Below are 21416 nucleotides of genomic sequence, written 5' to 3'. Positions count from 1 at the left end.
TAATCTCTAAGATGCTTTCAGGCCTAAGTGATCTTACCTTGAGTAGCTACCTCAAAGAGTTATTGTGAGGAACAAATGAGATAATTTATGTATAGTGCTTTATAAACCTTAAAGCCACATATGTATTAGTGTAAGTATATATGTGCATGTGTATACGCCTATCATATCACCTATTAAGTGACTGATTGTGATGTCGTAACACCAAAAAGAACACAAGCCCTTTTCCAATTATCCACATTGATCCACTGGCAAGCCAGGCTTTCAAGTTTGACGCTGCCTTCTCTGCTCTATTGACATCTCAACATCTCCTACTTCCTTCTATTTACTTTACATGCAGCCTGCAGGGAAGCCGTTTGAAATCTAAACCCTTAACCATCTTTCCTTTTGCAGGATGAGCCAAAGAGAACAGTTCATAGACTGATGCCTGGGAGAAGAATAATCTATTGCCAGCAAGCACGGAGTATGCTGAGCCAGGAGGGCAGCATAGGAAAACTAGAAAGCCTGAGTGAGGTCTTCCCAGCGTAGCTTCGTTATTTTGTTTGAAGTTAATTCCCAGATGACCTGTCTGTATACTCAATCATAAGACCACCTACATGTAGGGTTTATACTGTATTAACTTTTCAAATAGCATCCCATATTTCATTTGATCCACACATCTGAGATAGATGGGGGGGGAAATCACCACTTTTACAGATGAGGCAACTGAGGCACAGAGCAATTATGCCACTTTCCCAAAACCACACCATTAAATATTGGCAAAGAAAGAATTTTAAAAGAAAAAAACAAAACAAAAGCCCCTCAAGGCCTTCTGACTCCCAGTCCTGTATAAAACACACATTCCACAGCAGAAAAATCAAATTGATTACCTGATTACCCACATTTCCTCCTCTCCCAATGACAATAATTAGGATTTTACTGTATTTATAAGCCATAGGAGAAAATAGAACAATCACTTGTCATCATGAATCTTTCAAATGAGAAGTTAGCCACTCAAAATCAATAATCAATCAATCAACATCTATTAAACATGTGCCAGACGCTGTGCTAAATACAGTTGATTATTGCTCAATAATATTAAGCCTTATTAAATCGCTACGAATACTTGAAACATGAAGATCAAAAGAAAAACACAGAATTCAGCATTTTAAAACCGAAAATAGTTTCTAAAACTGGGGGGGGGTTGCACTTAATAGTAAGAAGATGCAAGAAAACATCACGACTCCAAGTTTTAACTACTTAAAATAAGGTACAAGCATGCAGAGAATCTAGGCCTTCATATTCTAATATTATTCCAAGTTAAAATAGAAATTTTAATAAAGATTCAAGCTGCTAAATGAATACTCAAACCTGAATTCAACCTTCTCTTAATGACAAAAATCACCAGCATATAGCCCACATACCCCAAATATCTCTGAGACAGGCTAAATTCCTCTACTATAACATCAATTCAATAGTAAAATTGCCAAATACTACTATGAGCACTTCCACAAAAATAATTCAAAAGTCACAAACCTTTTTTCGCAGAAGTACACTTGAAGATATCATCTTTGGAGAAGTCAATGCTTACGTAAGTGCCACTGTCCAAAGCTGAAGCACCATTCTCCTGCTGAGAATTTGGAGCAGCTGCGCCGGCCTCACTTGTAGCAGCAGCATCACGTAAATTCAGGGCGATGTAGTTTAGGCCATTCTGAAAGCCAGCTGAAGTGACCCTGGACATCTTCATCTCCTCAGAATCAGAAGCACCTTCACCAGATTTGAACCAGATGCTGTCAAAGGATGCAGAACTCTGCCTTCTGCTATCAGAAAAGAGAGATGAAGGTGTGGCTACGGCTCCTGCAGGAGAGAAAGTTTCAGAACTGTGGCGTCTTCTGCCTTGTGGGTCAGCTCTGACCATCCTCGGTACAACCGATGGTTCAGGACTGAAATCAGGAAGGGAGAAAGTGCTGCCCTCAGGAGATGTGTCGGCAATACGAAGTCGATTTACAGCAGAGGAAGGGCTATCAATTTTGACAGGATCGTTGCTTTGGGCAGTAAAAGGCACAGTTGTTACTGCTGGGTTGAAAGACATTTCAGTGTAATCATCATCCCCATTAGTTGGGGTACTAATGCGGGCAGCAGCACCAAGTGGTCGTCTAGCACAGTCCACAGTTAGCTGGTTTCGAGGGACATTGGAACCTGAAATTGTTAAGGAATTGGCTAGCTCCTTTGCAGCTTTTGGTGAGTTAACATCAATAGCAAAACTCATGTAATCAGAATAGGGTGACTGTGTGTGGTCACCGCCTGAGCCGAATGAAGATGGGGAGCATTCAGCAGAGAGCGAATATGGTGTACTGCTTGCTTTTCTGCTGAAGTCAATGTTGATGTACTCACCAGGGCTGTCCCCTTCGATGGCACGCTCATATATTCTTGGAATACTGAATACTGCTTCCTCTTGTGCCAAGGGGAAGTTTGGTAGGTCGAGCAGCCTTCCTCTGTGGGAATCCCCCGTCTGAAGCTTTTAAAGCTGGAGCTTTAGAAATGTCCTTAGGTGGCAAGGCTTCGTTGTTAGCCCTTGGGACATTCTCAGAGACGGTGCTTAAGAGTCTTCCAGGCGATGCCATCGGGACATAGTCGCTGTCGTCACTCTGTTCGGTTATGGTTCTGAAACTTTTTGGCAGAGAGAAGAGCGAACTTAGACTCTTGGAGAAAGAGGGAGGGTGAAGAGAATTTGCCTCGTGGGAGTGCTTTGGAGCTATCGGATTCCTGGGGGGACATGTCCATGTATTCATTATCATCGTCTTTATTACTTGCTCCCTTAGAAGCGAATCCTCCGCGAGCATTTCGGCCAGGTGACACGCTAGCTCTTGGGAACATCATCATGTATCCTCGAGAGTCCTTTTGAGAGGATGACCAGGAACTGTTGTGTTTTGAGGCAGAAGCACTTTTAGGAGCCATTGGCAAGTAATCGCTGTTGCTTTTGAGAGCAGCAGCAACTCCTGGCATCATAGGCATGTAGCCTTCATCCTCAGCTTTGTTTCTGCTTTGGTTCCGATTGGACCCATTCTCACCATACTCCAGTTTGGGAGTCTCTCTTGGCCGTGGCGACTCAGAAGAAAATAACAGTCTCGGATTTCCAGCAGAATCCTCATCGAAAGGAGTAGTTTGCGTGGTTTTTTGTTGCATGGTTACTAAAGCTGCTGGCTTAGGCAGGGAGAAAGTTCTTTTCTTAAAGTACTTCTCAGCTTCCATATGATCACCACCGGCACTTTCATTTGCGCGCTGTTTATTCATCGACATGTACTCACTGAAACAGTGCTCTTCTCGGATGGGTGGTGTGTTTCCCAGGGAATCCGGGGTATTGCTTCTCACTCGGAAATACCTCATGTCTCCAGGGCTGGAGCCGTATTCATCAGAGGAGACAAAGCTTCCATCACCCGGGGACCCACACATAGAGCTCGAAGGCCTGGCCACGGTATCTGGGGCTGGGCTGGTCCCGGAGGGAAAGGGAGACACGGGCAGGGAGGCAGAGCGAGCATGACAGCAAGCATTGAAAGCAGCACGAACGTACCTGCCACTTTCGGGTCGGGCCATATTCATTCGGCCGGGGTTCAGCTGCATCAGGCTTCCGGTGACCGTTCTGAAGGGTCTGTCCATGGTGCCTTCACCCTCGCTGGAGGTACGGAATCGGTAGGTGTTGCCCTTGCAGGAGGGCGGGGTGCTGGCCACACTGTCGGTGCGGGACCTGCGGGACATACCGAGGCAGGGCTGCAGGTAGCCCAGGTGCCTCCTGGTGGAGAGGAAAGAGATGGGGTTGGTGCAGGACGACTGGCTCTTGCTCCGGGGCCTGAAGTCAGCAAAGGCCTTGAGGGCTTTCATGGTTTCCAGGAAGGTCTCGTGCATATGCTGAGCCACCACCGAGTCATCTACCTGCATCCAGATCTCCCCGGGGCCGATGGATGACGACCTGCCCACCTCGAGAAAGAAGAAGTGCTCCGAGTGGCCACATCGGCGGATGCTGAGCAGCTGCAGCTGCACGCACGCTGGGCACCTCTGCGTTCAGGCGCACCAGGTGCACCTCCTTGCTGGACAGGCACAGGCGATAGATGCCGCTCAGGTTCTTGCTCTGGCCCAGCCCCTTGGGTTTCACATGCACCTGCCACACCTCCTTGAAGACTCCCTCCTCGTCTTCCTCCTCACCTACAGCGGCTCCGGCACCGCCGCCGCCGGCGGCACCCCCCTCATCGGTGGCCGCGCCGTCGCCGCCGCTTGTGCCGTCTTCGCCTTCCCCGGTGCCGGAGCTGCGCGTCTTGCTCTGGCCCATCAGGAGACTCAGCGCTTGGTACCAGCTCTCCTGCTCCTGCTCACTCTCGGCCACCATGGCGAAGTAGTCGTCCTTGGTGTAAAGGGCGATGAGGTGGCGGTGCTTGGCATCTGCGCGGCGGCTCACCGTGAAGCACTGGTACAGGGGGGATAACGCGCTTGGGCGGCACGGCTGGGGGCGCGCTCGCCGAGGCGCCCGCCGAGGGGCCGGCCGCGGCGGCGGCGGCCGCGGCCGCGGCAGCGGCGCGGAGGCTGCTGCGGAACTTCTTCTCGCTCTCGTAGTACTCTAGGCGCGCCGGGGCCAGGCGGCTGGCCGTTCGCAGCACGAAGTAGCGCTTGTGGCCGTGCTTCTGCTTCCGCAGGTAGCCGCATTTGCGGACATCCTCTCCAGCCGCCTGCAGCAGCTGCGTTAGGCCCGGGTCCCCGCGATCCGGGGAGCAGCAGCGGGCGCCGTCCTCTGCGCCCCTCCACATACCGCCGATGCCTCTGGCTCTGCTGCCGCTGCCACCGATGTCCCCGCCGCCGCTGCCGCCGCCGCTGCCTGGGGAGGAGCCGAAGCTCGAGCCGGACCCGGAGCCCGAGCCGGAGCTCGAGCCGGAGCCGGAGCCGGAGCCGGAGCCGCCGGAGCTCGAGCCGGAGCCGCCGCCGCTGCTTCTGCTTCTGCCGCTACTGCTGGTGATGGTGATGGTGATGGTGGTGGTGGTGGTGCTGCTGCTGCTGCTGTTGCCGCTCCCGCTCCCACTGCCACCGGGCACTAAGGCTTCTCAGCCTCAGTCTCTGGCTCCAGCCGCCACCTCCTTACCCCTCGCTCCCCAGCGGCGGAGTAACTCGCCATGGGGCTGCAGGCTCTTTTTAAGGGGCCCGGCGGGGCGGAGGGGGCGGGGGGAGGAGGACGAGGGGAGAAGGGTCGCTCCCGCCGCACGTCTCACCCCCTCCCCCGCCCACTACACACAGAGCTCGGCAGCAGGCAAAACAACACGTGACCGCGGACTCACGCGGCGGTGGCGGCGGCGGCTCCAGCCACTCGCGCGCCGCTGCTGCCACCTCCCGCGGAGGTGTATATGTATGTATGTACGTACGTGTGTGTCGGGGTCGGGGTGTGTGTGTAAGTGTGAGTGTGCAAGTGTGTAAGTGTGTGAAAGTAAAGCAAGTGACGGAGGGGCGGTCCCCAGTCCCCCCTTTGTCCCCCCCCCTCCGCCCAGTACTAGCTCTCCTGGCCAACCGAGGCCCGGGAAACGGCGGAAGGAGGTGGGGCTCCCCAGTCACGCCGGCCCGAGCTGGTTGCTGCAAAGAGCTCGAGGGGGCGGGAGCTGTCTCAGGCCGGGGAGGGGAAAGGAGGGGGGGGAGACTGCTCCCCGATTGGCTGGAGTGGGCGGGGCTGGGCGGGGCGCCGAGGTGGGGGCTACGGAGTGGGCGTGTGTGTATGTATGGAGGGGGGCGGTGTATATGTGTGTGTATGTATGTATGTATATATGTGTATGTGTGTGTGGAGGGGGATGGTGGGTGTGTCTGTGTGTTGAGGGAGGGGAGAGTGGGGGGGGCGGCCCGAACGGTCTCTGGCTCGCCTCTGTTGGTTTGTTTGTTAGACGAGGCGAAGCCAGGTGAAGCCCCTGCCGCCTCTGATAGGCCGGCCGAGGGACCAATGGCAGCTTTCGCTGGGGAGGTGGCGAGCGGGCCCGCTGGAGGAGAGAAAGGGTGTGGCCAGAGGGAAGGGAAGGGCCGGACCGGGAGAGAGTGGGATCCTCCCAGGCAGGTTCTTAGCGCTAAGGACCCGTTTACAGCTGTGTGCACACACATGGGCAAGCCTGTTCTGTTCCCCCCCACCCCGAAACACACAGAGGCCCCTCAAGTACCCCGCAGGGTGGATGCATCGCCTGGTCCCCGTCTCTTACCCCTTCTCCGCCCCGCCCCGCCCCTATGTAGGATTGGGCGTACGATTCGGGTGTACCACTCGCTGCTCGGAGCCACCCCAAAGAGGGAACGGTAACGAGATCTTTGATCCTCTGTACCCCAACCTCATGTCCACCGAAACCCCACAAACTCGCTTGATACTACATCTCAGCTGGAGGAAGCAGGCACGAAGTTGTTTACATTGAAGCAAAGGGAACTTTTCCAGCATGGATGCATGCCTGCATATAGAGGGAGACACAGGTTAGCGGAGGGACTGAGCTCTGGGTGTATGGATTCAGGATCGCAGTGTGAGAGCACAAATGAGGGAGTCCCCAAATCCTACAGCCATGTTGAAAAATGGGGCTGTGATCTTCAGCAGGCTTAAGCGATCACATCTGCCAGTGGGAAGATGATGAATGCCAGGGAAATTACCTTTAAAAGAATCCCTACATGAGACAGTCCCCTTTCCTTGAGTGAAACTGAGGCACTTGTCTTTTTAAAAAGAGACTGATAACAAGAACAAATGAGAGTACTTAGAGTGTATTCGACATTCCCGATATCAAGAAAATCTGAAGCTTGGACTTGAAAGGGCCCTCAGAGGCCGAGTAGTCCAAACTGTACCTAAGAAAGAATTCCTTTTCGAAGATGCCAAGAAGTGGTCATTTAGCATCCACTTGACATTCTCCGGTAAAAACAATCCTCTGCCTCTCAAGGCAAGCCCATCCTTCTTTGGGCCAGCAGCAATTGTTAATTGTTAGAATGTGTATTTATTAAATGTCTATGTGTCAGACACAGTACTAGGCACTACAAATAACATGTAAACATTAAAATGGAACATATATTTACTTGTTAAAAAGGGGACTGCTTTGTGGAGGGAATGAATAAGGGAGAAGAGACAAAAAAATAAACAGAAGAAGACTCAGAAGGGAGCACAGGGCAAATTTTTTTTTATTATGTGTTAAAGCTAACATACACTTACACAAAACTATATATGGCAGAAGATGACTGCTTCATATATAACCCTCTTTTTGTCTTTTATTAGAATGTGACTATTGATGATTAAGATGACAATAAAAAAGAACAACATTGAAAATTCAAACAGTCCCTGATGTTCAGCGGTGTACATTTTACTGAGTTGAAACAGCATGTTCCTAGGTGAATTAATACAAAATCTGTACAAAGTGAAGCCATTTTCTGGGGCAGAGGAGTGAACTAACTAGGGGGAGGGGATCGGACAAGACCTCTTGTAGGAGGTAGCACTTGAGCTAAGCCTTGGAGGGAGCTAGTCTCTGTGAGAGAGAGGTGAGGGGTGAGCACATTTCAGGCATGGGGAAACATCTTGTGTAAAGTCATGGAGGTAGAAAAAAAAGTATATCATGTAGAGGAAATAGCATATAGCCCAGTTTGGCTGGTATTTGGGGGGCGTGAGAGAGGAGGGATAATATGAAATCAGTGTAGAAATATAAATTTGGGCCAGATTATGGAAGCTTTTAAACTCCAGCTTCCTAGAGGTAAAAGGGAACCACTGAAATTTCTTGAGCAGGGATGTGACATGTTCAGATCTGTCTTTTGGAAAGATCATTCTGGCATTTGTGTGGAGGGTGGACTGGGAAAGGGAGAGATCGAATACTAGGAGGCTACAGTTCAGGTGACAGATGGTAAGGACCAGAACTAGAGTGGTAGTTGAAATGAATGGAGGTAAGGGGAGTGAGAGGAGAGATGTCTTTGTAGAATAAAGGAGACTCAGTAACTGAGTGACTGGGGTGGAGTGGAGGGAGAGAGGGAGGGAGGGTGAGTAGCTTCAGTACCTAAAGACCAGTTGCTAAGATTTGAGCCTAGCTCTTGGAATTCTAGAGCCTTTTCCCTCTCTACCACACCACCCTGCTTCAGCCTAGTGATGAGTTCAAAGAAGAGCATCACTAGAAAGTGGCTACCATATAACAGTTGTAAAGAAGGAAGTGACTGTTCTGATGAAGTCACAGATCCTGGGACTTAAATGTTAACTTGAGGTTCCCTGAAGATCTCAATCTTTTTGTCTTTACTAATATATTCAGCTATTTAAAGGACCTAAACTGCCCCCCCCATCCCACCCCTGCAAACTCCTATCCATTGCTTGTAGTATATCCTCTGGGGTCAAGGAGAGCAAGTGTAATTCTTACTGTTTCATGTGACAGCCCTTCAAATAGTTGAGGATATTAGCAAAGACAAAAAATATGGAGATCTTTGGGGAGCTTCAAGTTGACATCTCAATAGCAGATCTTCCTTCATTGGAGTGGGCACCTCTTCCTCCTGTGAAGATTTATAGGTGTTTTGATTTAGCAAGTGGCCTTGATGAGGAGTTGCTTTGGCAAAAACAAATGAACAACCTTACCTGATAGCCAAACTTTTGGTGATGTGCCTTTCTGCACTTGGATAGACTGGGGCAGTCATGGTATCGTGGAAAACACACAGGCTCCAGAGTCACCTGGGTTCACTAGCTGTGTGATCTTGCCAAGTCATTTTACTTCCCTGTGCTTCAGTTTCTTCCTCTGTAAATACCAAGCTTTAGGCTCTAGATCCTCTGTGTGACCTTGGTCAAGTTTCTTCACCTCTCTGAGCCTCAATTTCCCCTTCTTTAAAATGAGGGGATTGGACTAGCTGGTCTCTGAGGTCACTTCCAGCTCTAAATTTATAATTTTTATGATAGATAGACGGCATCCATATCAAAGTCTTTCCATCTTGGTAGAACCTGATAGAGTTTGTGCTTCACAGAAGTAGCCTTTGAAAAATTAGGATTACTTCCATACCATGGTGAGGCATCAGAAGAGTGCAATTTAAGACAATTAAAACTAGGGACCACTGTCTATCTTTATTTTGGAGAAAACTTACAAATTCTTTCCATTGCCAGAGTAAATGAAGCCCCTAACGGTCTAAAACATTGCAACACATTTTGTCTTCTATTAAGGTTGCATAGCCAGCTATCTAGTCTAGTTTGAAGCCAAAGTATCAAAATAGTGTCCAGATTTGTAGAAGGGAGTATTGCCTTTCAAAAGAATGGTACATCAAGTTTATAACAGTCCCACAGGGACATGTACAAAGAGTCCAAGCCTGTGGTTTTCTTTCTGCTCACTCCTCTCCTTTCACAGAATCTAGTTTATTACACATAGAAAGAGATTTTCAGAATTTACACCCATATTGTTCATTCCAAGGGAAGATTTTGATTTGAAGAGGTTACCCATATTTCTTTTATTTTCTTTTTGCAATATGTAAAGTGGAAGACTTTTATTTTTCTCATGTTTTTGTATGTTTACAACAGAATGTTTCACATCCAAAAAAATGTGCAGGGTTTTTTTTTTCAGTTTTAGATAGATAGATAGGTAGATATAGATAGATAGATAAATAGATATAGATATCATTAAGTCAATAAATATTTATTGTGCCTGCCATGTGCCAGGCACTGTGCTAAGTTCTGGGGATACAAAGAAAGGCAAAGGATAATTCCTGCCCTCCATGAGCTTACAATCTAATGGGGGAAGGTAACACATAAAAAAGAAGCTGAGAAGGGGGGAGGGGAAGGAGTGGAGGACCTTCTCCCTTTGGTGTAAATCAAAACTTGTTAAAAATTTAATGCTAACAAAATTAACAATTTGGGGTCTAATTTGTAATGAATTTTCATGCAGGTTTTAGCAGCAAATTAAATTTCTTGTACAGTGTAGATATGCTAAGAGTAAACCCAGTCACACATGACATAGTGGTGGGCTCATCAGTTCATTGTGGCCAGCTAAGTTCTTGTGGTTGTAGATGAAGCTATGGAGACTTATTGCCTGGATGTGACAGTGTTTTGTTTTGGTTTTTTTGCTCAGAACAACAGAGAATGTGTAGTTCAGTCAATTAACAGCTGATGTTTGTGTCAAGCAAACCAACCAAACTGGAGGCATCATACTACTGAGAAGGGGATATGAGGTTCTAGCTTTAATACATGAAACATTTAGAGTCTAGATAATCAATGAGTTAAGAAGGATTTCCTCACATAGTATAGGTCCTCATTCTTTCTTGTGTATTCACAAGTTTTTAAAGTGTCAGTAAGTTGAATATTCTGGTTCTCCTTCCCCTTCCCCACATAGGAATGCCTTAAATGCCTCTCTTTAGTTGAAGGTCCAATTTTTTTTTTTGTTAGTTTGTTCGTTTTGGGTTACAGCTTGAGCTCCTTAGCTTTTTGGAATACTCAAATCTATTCTGTGATTTCTTATGACTGCAGTGTAAACTTGGGCTGGAATTCCTTCGTAGCTCATAGTCTCTTTCCTGGCTACTTAGAAATATGTTGTTTCATTTTGAAATTGTGAAATTTAACCACTATATGCCTTGGAATTTTAAGGGTAAGGTTTTTCTATGGTGGTGATCTTTGGATTTGGTCCATCAGTACTTTGTTGGATATATTTGAAAGGTCTGGGCAGTTTTCTTATATTTTTTTTTCTGCAGTACATTATTTGGAAGTTTTTGAGGTATGTTCCTGTGGGGGACCTTTGATTCTTAAGTTACCACCACACTTCTTGTCTTTGAGGTCAGTTATTTAACTTTTCTGTCTTCTAGAGCTTCTGTTTCTATGAATAGAATATCCACATTTTCTATTTTTTTCTATCCAGTTGTTTTTCTTCTTTAATTCTGCATTTAGAGCTTTTCTTTTCTAACTTACTTTATTCCTATCATTTTTAAAACATATGCTTTTTGTCATTTATTTAAGAAGCACTGAATATGAAGAACCTGGGGAAGTATGGGAAGACTTATATGAATTGATACAAAACGAAGTAATCAGACCCAGGAAAACAATATGCACAATGACCATAATAGGTTAAGGAACAATGACATAACTAAACTGAATGCTTGGTCCCAAAGAAGGCATGTGAAAATACAGCTCCCTCCCAACTTTGCAGAGATGGGAACTGACTGTATATATTATTATACTTGATTGATGTTTTGGTTGGTTTGTCTTCTATTTCTTTTTTATTCTTTGTCATAAAAGATAGCTCTCTGGATGGGGAAGGAGGGAGGAATATATTGAGAAATCAAGGCATTGTAAGTGGCAGCTAGGTGGTGCCGTGGATAGAGTACCGGCCCTGGATTCAGGAGGACCTGAGTTCAAATCCAGCCTCAGATACATAATGCTTACTAGCTGTGTGACCCTGGGCAAGTCACTTAACCCCATTGCGTAGCCAAAAATAAATAAAAAATGAAAAAAAGAATTCAAGGAATTATAAAAACAAAAGATATCAATATGTTTTCTTTAAAGTTTTATTCCTCTTTCGAACTACTCTGGAGGGTTTTTTTTTTCTTGCTTTTCTTTCATGATCTTTGGAGGGTATAGATTCTCATTTTCATCAGGGATTTTTGGATCATTTCCCTTTATAATATAATACTTATTAATTTTTTTCTGGTCTCTCAATAATATTTTTACTTATTTCACCTGTCTTTTTGAGTCACTGTTGGTTTATATAGATTTGTACTCAAGATTTATCCTTTGGACTTTTGGTCTTTTAGCCTTTCTATTGTACTCCCAGTGCTTTATCTCTGGTCTTCTTCTTTACTCTTTAAAACCTTGTAGTGTTTCCCAGATCCCCCCAGGAATGGGAATCCTTAGCTTCCTTGATTTGGAGGGTCTGAGGAACCAGTGTGAGACCCTGCCCAGGGTGAAATCCAGTAGCAGATTTCCCCCAGCTCAGGTTCTAGTTTCCTTTTTCCTTGGGCATGGAAGCTCTTTCTCTTCTAGCTGCCTCTGCATTATTCATGTTTCTATCTCCTTCTTCCAGTTGTTCTCTCTTTCCTTTGCATGGCTGGGCAAAATCAATGTCTGCCACCTCTTATGGAACATCAGAGGACTTGGGCAGAATTCTTATTGTGGGGGGCCTGGGCATCTAGTCAGGGTCAACCAGACCCTGGAGCATAAGCGGCTTGTACTAGCTACATCCGGCATATGGTGTCTACATATTACAGTTGTCCAATATAATTTTATAAGGTTTTCACCCTGTGTGGCATTTAAATCTTATCTGCCGGTTCAACATTAGCTACTCTATATCTGGCACATAATTCCTTTGCTAAGATTGTTTTATTGGAAAGTTTGTGGAAAGTAACTACCCCATCATCTTGTAGATTCCCTGGGCCTGTGATTTCATTAGCGTAGGGAGTTCTCCGTGGAGTAACTCCCTCTACCAACACAGATCTGAGTGCCTTTGCAACTTCTAGTGTTAAAGGGCTGCCTGGGGTACTGAGAGTGAAGTGACTGATCCAGGGTCCCAAATCCAGAATTGGACAGAGTCAGAACTTGAATGTAGGCCTCTCTGCCTCCAAGATCAGCTCTTTATCCATGCCCCCACACTGCCTCCTGAGTGAATAAAGGAAAAAAGTATCTCGTAAGCATTTTGTGCCAACTGCTGTTCTGGGCACTGCTCAGGATACAAATGCAAAAGTAAAGACAGTTCCTGCCTTCAGAAAGCTTACATTTTAGCAAAGGGTGACAACGCAAAGAGGAGTGATATTGGAAAGTTATTGTGATGGTGAAGAGAGCCGTAGTGGGAGTAGATTGACAAGGTCTTTCCAGGAACAATGCCAGAGTTGTTTTAATTATGATGCCAGAACTAGAAAGTAGAGTTGAGAGGACAGAAAGGGGTACACATTTGGCAGAACAGCTTCTGCTGAGATGGTTTATAAAGGGAAGCCCATCTGGAGTTGGGCCCAGGTGGAGCAGGGACAGTGAAGCAGTCCTCAGTCAGCCCAGTGGAGCCCCAGGGCAAGTGCTCAGGGCAGGGAAGCTTTGGGCTCCACAGGGTTTGAATTTGGGTACAGGCAGCATGGTGTCTGGTAAAATACAAAGTGTTCATTTTGAAACCAGGTGATGTATACATTGTATAGGTAAAGTGAATCAGTCTGGAGAGTCAAATTATGAAGGGCTTTAAAAGTCCAGCAGAGAAGTTTTTATGTTAGCCCAGAGGCAAAGAGGGCACTGGTGAACCAGTATGTCAGTAAACATTTATTAAGCACCTGAGGATGTTCAGGGAATTGTGCTAAGTGCAGAGGACACAAAGAAAGGCAAAAAAAACAAACCCCCAAAGGAATCCCTGCTCTCAAGAAGCTTCCAGTATAATAGAGGAGACAACATCCGAACAACTATGTACAAACGAGCTAATTTAAACTAATCAGCAGAGGGAAGACACTAATGTTAAGGAGGATTGGGAGAGGCTTCTTGCAGAAGGTGGGATTTTAGCTGGAAATCAGGAAGCCAGGGGGCAGAGATGGGGGATAGAATACTCCAGGCATGGGGGATAGACACTGAGTGAAAACGCACCGAGTTGGAAGATGAAGAATATCAGGAGGCCAGTATCACTGGATCACTGTGTGATGTGTGGTGGGGGAGGGGGAGGTGTAGGAAGGCAGAAAGGTATGTGCATTGGGAGCAGGTTATGAACGGCTTTGAATGCCAAAGGATTTTATATTTGATGCTGGAGGTGCTAGGGAGCCACTGCAGTTTATTGAGTAAGGGAGCAACATGGTCAGACCTCTCTTTTAGGAAGATCACTTTGGTAGCTACATAGAAGAAGTACTGGAGAGGGGAGAGGCTTGTGGTAGGCAGACCAACCAGCAGGCTATTGCAGTAATCCAGGTGTCAGGTGATTAGGGCTGTACCAGAGTGGGGTGGGGATAGTGTTGGAGGAGAGAAGGGGGTGCACTGGAGAGATGTTGCAAAGGCTAAATCAACAGGACTTGGCAACAGATTGGATATGGGAGGGTAAGAGGTAGTGAAGAGGTGAGGATGACTCCTAGTTTAAAAGCCTGATGGATTAGGAGAGTGGTGTTGCCCTTTACAGTAATAGGAGGAAAGATAATGAGTTCTGTTTTGAACATGTTGATTTTAAGATGTCTGTTAGACATCCCATTCAAAGTGTCTGAAAGGCAGTGGGAGGTGCAAGATTGTGGTCGGTAAAGAGATTGGGGCAGGATAGGTAGATTTGAGAATCATCAGCACAGAGATGGTTTATCTTATCAGCAGCTGACAAGATCACCCAGTGAAGTATAGAAGAAGAGAAGAGGGTCCAGGAGAGAATCCTGAGGGATGCCTGTGGTCAGAGGGTACGATGATGGATGAGGATCCAGCAAAAGGAGACTGAGAAGGTGGAATTAGATTGGCAGGAGAAGAACCAGAAGAGAGCGAGTGTCTCAAAAACCTAGGGAGAAGATAGTATCAAGGAGGAGAGGATGATCAATTGTGCCAAAAGTTGTAGGGAGGTCAGGGAGAATGAGGATTGAAAAAACAGCCATTGGGGAGTACTATTGTGCTATAAGAAATGATGAGCAAGCAGATTTCAGAAAAACCTGGAAAGACTTACATTAACTGATGCTGGGTGAAGTGAGCAGAACCAGGAGAACATTGTACGCAGTAACGGCAACATTGTGCAATGATCAACTGTGATTGACTTAGCTCTTCTCAGCAATGCAATGATCCAAGACAGTTCTAAAAGACTCATGATGGAAATGCTATCCACATCCAGAGAAAGAAACTGAGGAGTCTGAATGCAGATCAAAGCATACTATTTTCACTTTTTTGTTTGTTTTGTGGCTTTTCCCTTTTTTTCTGGTTCTTCTTTCACAACATGACTAATGTGGAAATATGCTTAACATGATTGCACATATATAACCTATATCAGATTGCTTGCCATCTTGGGGAGGGAGAAAAAATTTGGAGCTCAAAATCTTATAAAAAATGAATGTTGAAAACTATCTTTACATGTAATTGGAAAAAATAAAATACTGTTTACAAAAAAAAGAAAAGAAAAAAAGGCCATTGGATTCGGCAACTAAGGGATCAATGGTAACTTTGGAGAGAGCATTTTGGGTGGAATGATAAGGTCAGAAACTAAATTGTCGGGAGCTCCAAAGAGGAGCAAGAATGGAGGTGGCTGTGGTAGAGGGCCATGGTGAGGAGTTTAGCTATAAAGGGCAGAAGATATGTAAGAGTAGCAGGGATAGAAGGATCAAATGAGGAAAGAAGCAGAGGGTCCTGGCCTTCAGTAGACAGTAGCTACTAGAATTTTGATTGGGTAGTAGACATGTCTACATGTCAACATGGCTTGAATGAACCTCAAAGGAGGAGAGGTTACTGAGTGACAGTGGTAGAGGGAGAGCCTAGAAAGAACAAAGGGGAGTAAAGAGTATTCCAACCCCCCCCCCCAACCAGTGAATAGTGGGCCAGTGCTGGGAAGGGAGGCCAGGGAGCCTGGGTCATCAGGAGGGAGCTTTCAATGAAAGCCAAAATATGGAAGGAATTGGAAAGGAAAAGATCCAAGACAAAAGCAAGTCTGTTGCCTATGGAGCAGGCATTCCAGAGAGCACAGTGGAAGGGCTGGGTAGCTTTAGAGGGGGACATTTAGGGGGCAGGAGGAGGGGTTGAAAGGAATAGGAATAATGGATCAGGCTGTAGGGAATGGGGTTTGAATGATGACTTCTGGGGATTCAGAATCATTGGGATGGGGAGGATATGACTAAGAGGGAGTTTGTTAATGGTAAGGAATCAAGTTAGTTAGATTTTCCTTGCCCATAGAGGTTTAGCTTCAGAATGGAGTCCTCTCAGGACCTTGGGCAGTCAGGTATGGGGATAGGGTGCCTGGAGTTGAAGGAATGGTATTACTCCCCTTCCTTCAAGGCAGGAGACCAGTCTGGACCCCTAATGGGATAACTTTTCTCTCTTCTTCCTTGAAAGAGAAGGTTCCTGTTCTGGTCCTCTTCCTGAGGGAGGCTGGAGACCAGGCAGGAGACTAGCATAATGAAATGATGTTTTCTCCCCTCTCCACAGAGGCAGGAGGAGCGTGGCTGATGGAATGCTGTTTTTCCTTTTTTTTTGCAGGAGCAGGAGACCCAGCAGGACTACTTCCTGAAGCCTCTTGAGCAGGAAGGTGATGTGGTCAGGTCTGTGTTTTAGGAATATTGATTTGTCATCTGTATAGAGGATGGGTTGGAGATAGGAGGCTGGAGGTAGGAAGACCAATAGTCATGGAGGATCTGATGAGGATCTGACCTAGCAGGGTGGTTGTGTGAGTGGAAAGGAAGGGAGAAATGGAAGAAACATTGTGAAGAGATGTCAGTGAAGGGAGCACACTATCACCTACAAACAGCATCATCCTAATGGAATACAGTGTTACAGTCTGACCGGGGCAGGGTACAGCAGGATTTTCAACTCATTACTCAAAGATGCCCTGACTCTCCTAATGGCCCTCAAGACCACATTGGCTTTCTTGGCTGTCACACCCCCCTACTGACTCATGTTCAGCTTGCAGTGAATTCAAACCCCCAGATCTTTTCCCTGATCCATTGCTGTCTAACTAGGTCTTTCCCTTGTAAAGCCTTGTGAACCAAAATATACAACTCCACATTTATCCCTATTAAATTTAATCTTAGATTCATTTCCAATGCTCAAGCCTGTCAAGGGCTTTTTGGATGCTAACTTTGTGTTTGCTCTCCTTCCAACCTTTGTGTGATCTGTGCATTCAATAAGTAGGCCTTCTATGCCTTCATCCGTCATTGATAAAAGTATTGAACAACACTTGGCCTAGGACAGATCCCTGGGGCACTCCACTGGAGACCTCCTTCAAAGTTGACATTGACCATTAATAACTGCTCTTTGAGTCAAGCTATTGAACCAGTTCTAAATCTGTATGATAGTACTATTGTCTAGCCTTCATCTCTCCATCTTTTCCGCAATAATAGCATGAGAGACTTTATCAAATGCTTAATGACCTGTGGGAAAAAGGCAATAAAGTTCACCTGGAATGACTAATGAAGCCATGCTGGTTTTTCAAAAAATCACTATTTCCCTTACTAGATATTCACTGCCTATCTCTTTAATGATATATTCTGGAATTTCTCCAGAAAATTGGAGTCAAGCTCATTAGCCTGTCATTTGCAGATTCCATTCTCTCCCCTTTTTGTGACCTGGGACATTTACCCTACTTCAATCCTGTGGCACCTCTCTCATTCTTCATGTCTTTCAAATATTACTGACAGTGGTATATCAGTGATAGCAGTCCCATCTGCCAGTTCTTCCAGTGCCACAGGATGTAGTTCATCCAAAACAGATGACTTGAGTTCATCAAGGGCACCCTTACTATCTCCTTACTTATCTTGGGTACCAATTCCCTACTGACCATATTTGTTTTCCCCTTTCTAAATCCAAGAGTTTTCCTTGGCAGAGAAAATGGGAGCAAAATATGTCTCTTATATGTCCTTATCTCTTCTGGTTTAATTTATAGAAAACACATTTCCATCAAGGAGGATCACAACTTGTCTCTGACTTAGTAGCTAAGTCCTAATGACTTGCCTGAGGTACACAGAGTTCGTTAACTTCTTCAGGGTCATATAGAAAATAAGTGGCCTATGTAAGAATTTGAACCCATGTCTTCTTACTCCAATCCTAATACTCTGTGATCCATATGGTCATTCAGTCAGCAAACATTTATTAAACACCTACTATATGCCAGGCACTGTGCTAAGCCCTGGAGATACAAATACAAAAAATAAAGACTGTTCCTGCCCTCAAAAAGCTTACAATCATATGGAGGAAACACAATATACAAAAGGAAACTGAAAAAGGTGTATGTTCGGGGTAGGGGGGAAGGAAAGTACCAGTGTGAGGGCATGATGGAAAAGGCTGAGTAGCAAATGATCAGAAGATCAGGAAATTAGAGCTGGAAGGGATTTCAGAGGCCTACTAGGCCAACTCTCATTTTACAGAAGAGGAAACTGAGGCCCAGGGAGGTGATCGTGCTACATAGGTTTTTGGATGGAAACTCCACCCCTCTGGTTTTAGAGCCCGTTGCCATTCCAGCCTGTCTCTATGTAAAGATAAATATGATAGTGAATATGTGAAAGTGTTCTGAAGAAAGGCACTACAGGGTAAACTTCAGTCTCTTTGTTTGAAAGATGTGCAAATTTGCCTCACTGGGGATTCAGCAAATCCAATTTAACGAACATGTATTCAGTGCCTATTATGTGCAAGGCTTTGTGCTAGGTGCTAGATTGTGGGGTAAAGGAGTAATGAGTAGACGAGAGTATCACCATTTTAATTTCTAATATCCTTGTCCCATATAACTTCATAAGCCTGAACTTACTTGCCCTTCAGAGTATGAGAGAGCTGATATTATTTCTTTTTTACCATTTAGATGAACCATAGCAGTGTCTTCAAATAAGCATAATTAATACTCACATTTCATTTTATGTAGCAATCTCAAATAATGTCATGGAGGAAATCATTGTCCTAAACTCAGAGGAACCAAAATCTGGGGGGAGAGAACTGGGATATTAAATAACTGAATGCTAAAGTAAATATAGGATAACCTCATTCTAACCCTGATGTCAGGAGATAGCAATAACACACACATTATAGGCTTCCTGTGCTATATTTAAAGATCAACTCTAATGATCACCATGTACACAAAGGATATGATTTGGTTGAAGTATAAATGGAATCAGTGGAGTAGGAAAGTATTTTATAATGGGGCTTCCCACAATGTGTTTCCCACAATGGGAGTGAAACCAGCCAACATTAATGCATTTGACACATTAGACTATCTGATCAACTCAGTATGTTAACCTTAGCTCCTCAATCCTGAAAGTTGTTTCAACCTTATAGCCCCGTGAAGAGTCTACTATTACTGCCAGGTAAGCTGTCAGAGGGGATTGGGGTCCACAGATACATCAATAGATTTCAGAAGGTCCAAAAACTATGGATTTCCCAATAGCATTTTCCCAATAGCATTGTGTTTCCCAGTTGTTGTTTTTTCCCAATAGCATTGTTTTCCTTTGCAATCCCACGGATTTTACTTTATTAATTTAAAACCATGATTTTGAGAAGGGGTCCATAGGTTTTACCTGTCCAACTGCCAAAGGAAAGGGGTCCAGAACAAAACAGAGGTGAAGAACCCCTAGGCTGTATCTATAAGCCTGTGTTATTATGAGTTTGGAAAGGCTGGTAGAGCTGTGGTAGGCTACTAGAGCTTATGTCTTTAAAAATTTTTAATGAATTTTAAAAATTACTATTCTATAAAGGACAAGATACCCAAGGTTGTAAAAAGAAGATTTTGTGTGTGTGTGCTGTTTAGTCTGTTTACATATATTTCCTTTACATGTAGAAAAGGAAGTTACCTTATATGTGTAGGGTTTTTACTTCAGTACTTGAAGGGGTCCTTGAACTTTAATAGATTTAGTGACCTCCAAATATTCCTGTTGTCAAAACCAGTGCTAGATAGATTCTTTGAAATACAAATGTGACAGATAAGAGAAACCTTAAAAGATAAACAATGATGAGCAATTTGAGGGGGTTAACTAATGGTCAAGGCCTTTCATATACTGAGAAGAGGTACTCATATATTGTTGTACCTCGGACTTTTTCTTTCTGTCTTTTGCCTCCTTGGGGGTATATACTTAGAAGTGGGAACTCCAGATCATACGTTATGGACATTGCAGTCTCTTTCTTTGCATAATTCCAAATTGCTTTACAAAATGGTTGGATCAATTCATAACTTGATCAATATTAGTGAACCAATATTTCTGTACCCCCTCTACCACTGACTAGTAGAGGGACAATTTTTAACTAAACAGGGGAGAAAAGTGACCATAAAAGATAAAATTGATGATTTCAGTTATGCGAAATTGAAAAGCTTGTACATGAGCAAAATCAATGCAGCAAGAATAAGAAGAAAAACAGTTAATTGAGAAAACAATCTTCTTGATAAATATTTTTATCTGATAGAAGTTTGATATCCTATATATGGAACTGTTAACAAATATATAAGAATAAGAACTCAACTCCTCCCTCCCCCCCAAAAAAAGAAAGGAATAGAAAAACTTAAATATGAAAAACCAACAGGCATGTGAGGAAGGCATAGAGTCCAGAGAGAAAAAGGAATAAGATTTTACAAGGCAGAGAAGAGAAAGGTATTCCCCAGATTTCATACTGGGGTAGGGTGGGGGACCTGTGGTCTGAGGCTCACATAGTGAATTTGTAACGACACAGTTCCCTGTAGATCTGCCAATGAAGTTAGGGCATGTCCTGCTTTGTGAAACTATGTGACTAAAGTGGTAAAAGATATGAACAGGCAGTTTTCAGAAGAAAAAAAATGCATACCGTCAACAACCATGTGAAAGAATGCTTCCAATCATCAATATTAAGAAAAGTACGAGTTTAAAAACTAGACAAAACTCTTTGGTTTCCCCTTATGCCCATCAGATTGGCAAAGATGATAAAAGACAAAAATGACAAATGTAGGAGAGACTGTAGGAAGACAGTTACACTAATTTGTTATTGGTCAAGCTTCAGATTGGTCTAATAATTCTGGGAAAAATCTGTTTATATTGAAAAAAAAATCACTGCACTATAAATATACTTTGAGTAAATGATACCACTACTAGGCATATGCCCTGATGAGGTCAAAGGCAGAGGGAAATGCCCTATGTATTTATATTCATATGTTTATTTATAGAAATACTTTTTATAGTAGCAGAGAATTTGAAGGAAAGTGGGTGCCATTCAATTAGGAAATGGCTAACAGGACTTCTGATCAAGACAGCTGCTTGGACAGGAGGCAGACTCCCCAGCTCCCACATACCTGCTGCAAATTTCTGAACTTTTCACCAGACCAAATAATGTTTCAGAAATCTAATGAGAAACTGCAGTGACTTCTTCTACCCCAGAGCTTCATGAAAGTTAGCCAGAAGCCTGAGGGCAATAGGAAAGGGGGCATCTCCAGGAAAGCTAGCATTAGCACTGAGTAGTATCCCAACATGGCCAGAGATAGGACATGTAACCTGGTAGGCCCTGTGTTCAGAGGCATCAGGAGTTGAGGACTCCCTTGAGAAAAAACCAGGAAGGGGCCTTGGAAGCCCTAAGGACTATCAGAAGACAGGAGACAGTTACTAGCCTGGTTCCACTACACTCAGACAGGTGTAATGCAACCCCAAGGGCCCTGAGGTCCCTAATACTCTGTCCTGAGATATCAGAGAGGACCATCTCTCAAAATATCATATCCAAGAGGTAGAGGTCAGCACAGGAATTCTGGCAACCCAGGGTGAGCCCAAACAAACTCATAACCCTCCTGCCTCTCACCAAAGAACAAACAGCAAGGAACAGAGGCTTGCCCTTATGCAAAACTGCAGTTCAGGAACTAAAGCTGGAGAGATAAGGAAATGAAAGAAAAATCGGAATTGCTATA

At 44.7% G+C, this 21416-nt stretch overlaps 1 protein-coding gene across 1 annotated transcript in view; it reads right to left on the bottom strand.

The window, feature by feature from the left end:
- Positions 1-5445, bottom strand: part of IRS4 (insulin receptor substrate 4) — a 35941-nt gene extending 30496 nt beyond the window's left edge. The window contains 6 exon segments of the mRNA XM_020967264.2: positions 1513-2422; positions 2424-2738; positions 2740-4017; positions 4019-4447; positions 4449-5056; positions 5059-5445. Coding sequence (XP_020822923.2) covers positions 1513-2422; positions 2424-2738; positions 2740-4017; positions 4019-4447; positions 4449-5056; positions 5059-5134 — 3616 coding nt within the window. The 5' untranslated portion in view covers positions 5135-5445.
- Positions 5446-21416: the final 15971 nt, after the last annotated feature.

Source organism: Phascolarctos cinereus, unplaced genomic scaffold (assembly GCF_003287225.1).
Source record: "Phascolarctos cinereus isolate Bilbo 61053 unplaced genomic scaffold, phaCin_HiC Scaffold_8;HRSCAF=390, whole genome shotgun sequence".
Taxonomy (NCBI): domain Eukaryota; kingdom Metazoa; phylum Chordata; class Mammalia; order Diprotodontia; family Phascolarctidae; genus Phascolarctos; species Phascolarctos cinereus.
The sequence above is the reverse complement of the archived record's forward strand: the minus strand, read 5'-3'. Positions and strand labels throughout refer to the sequence as shown.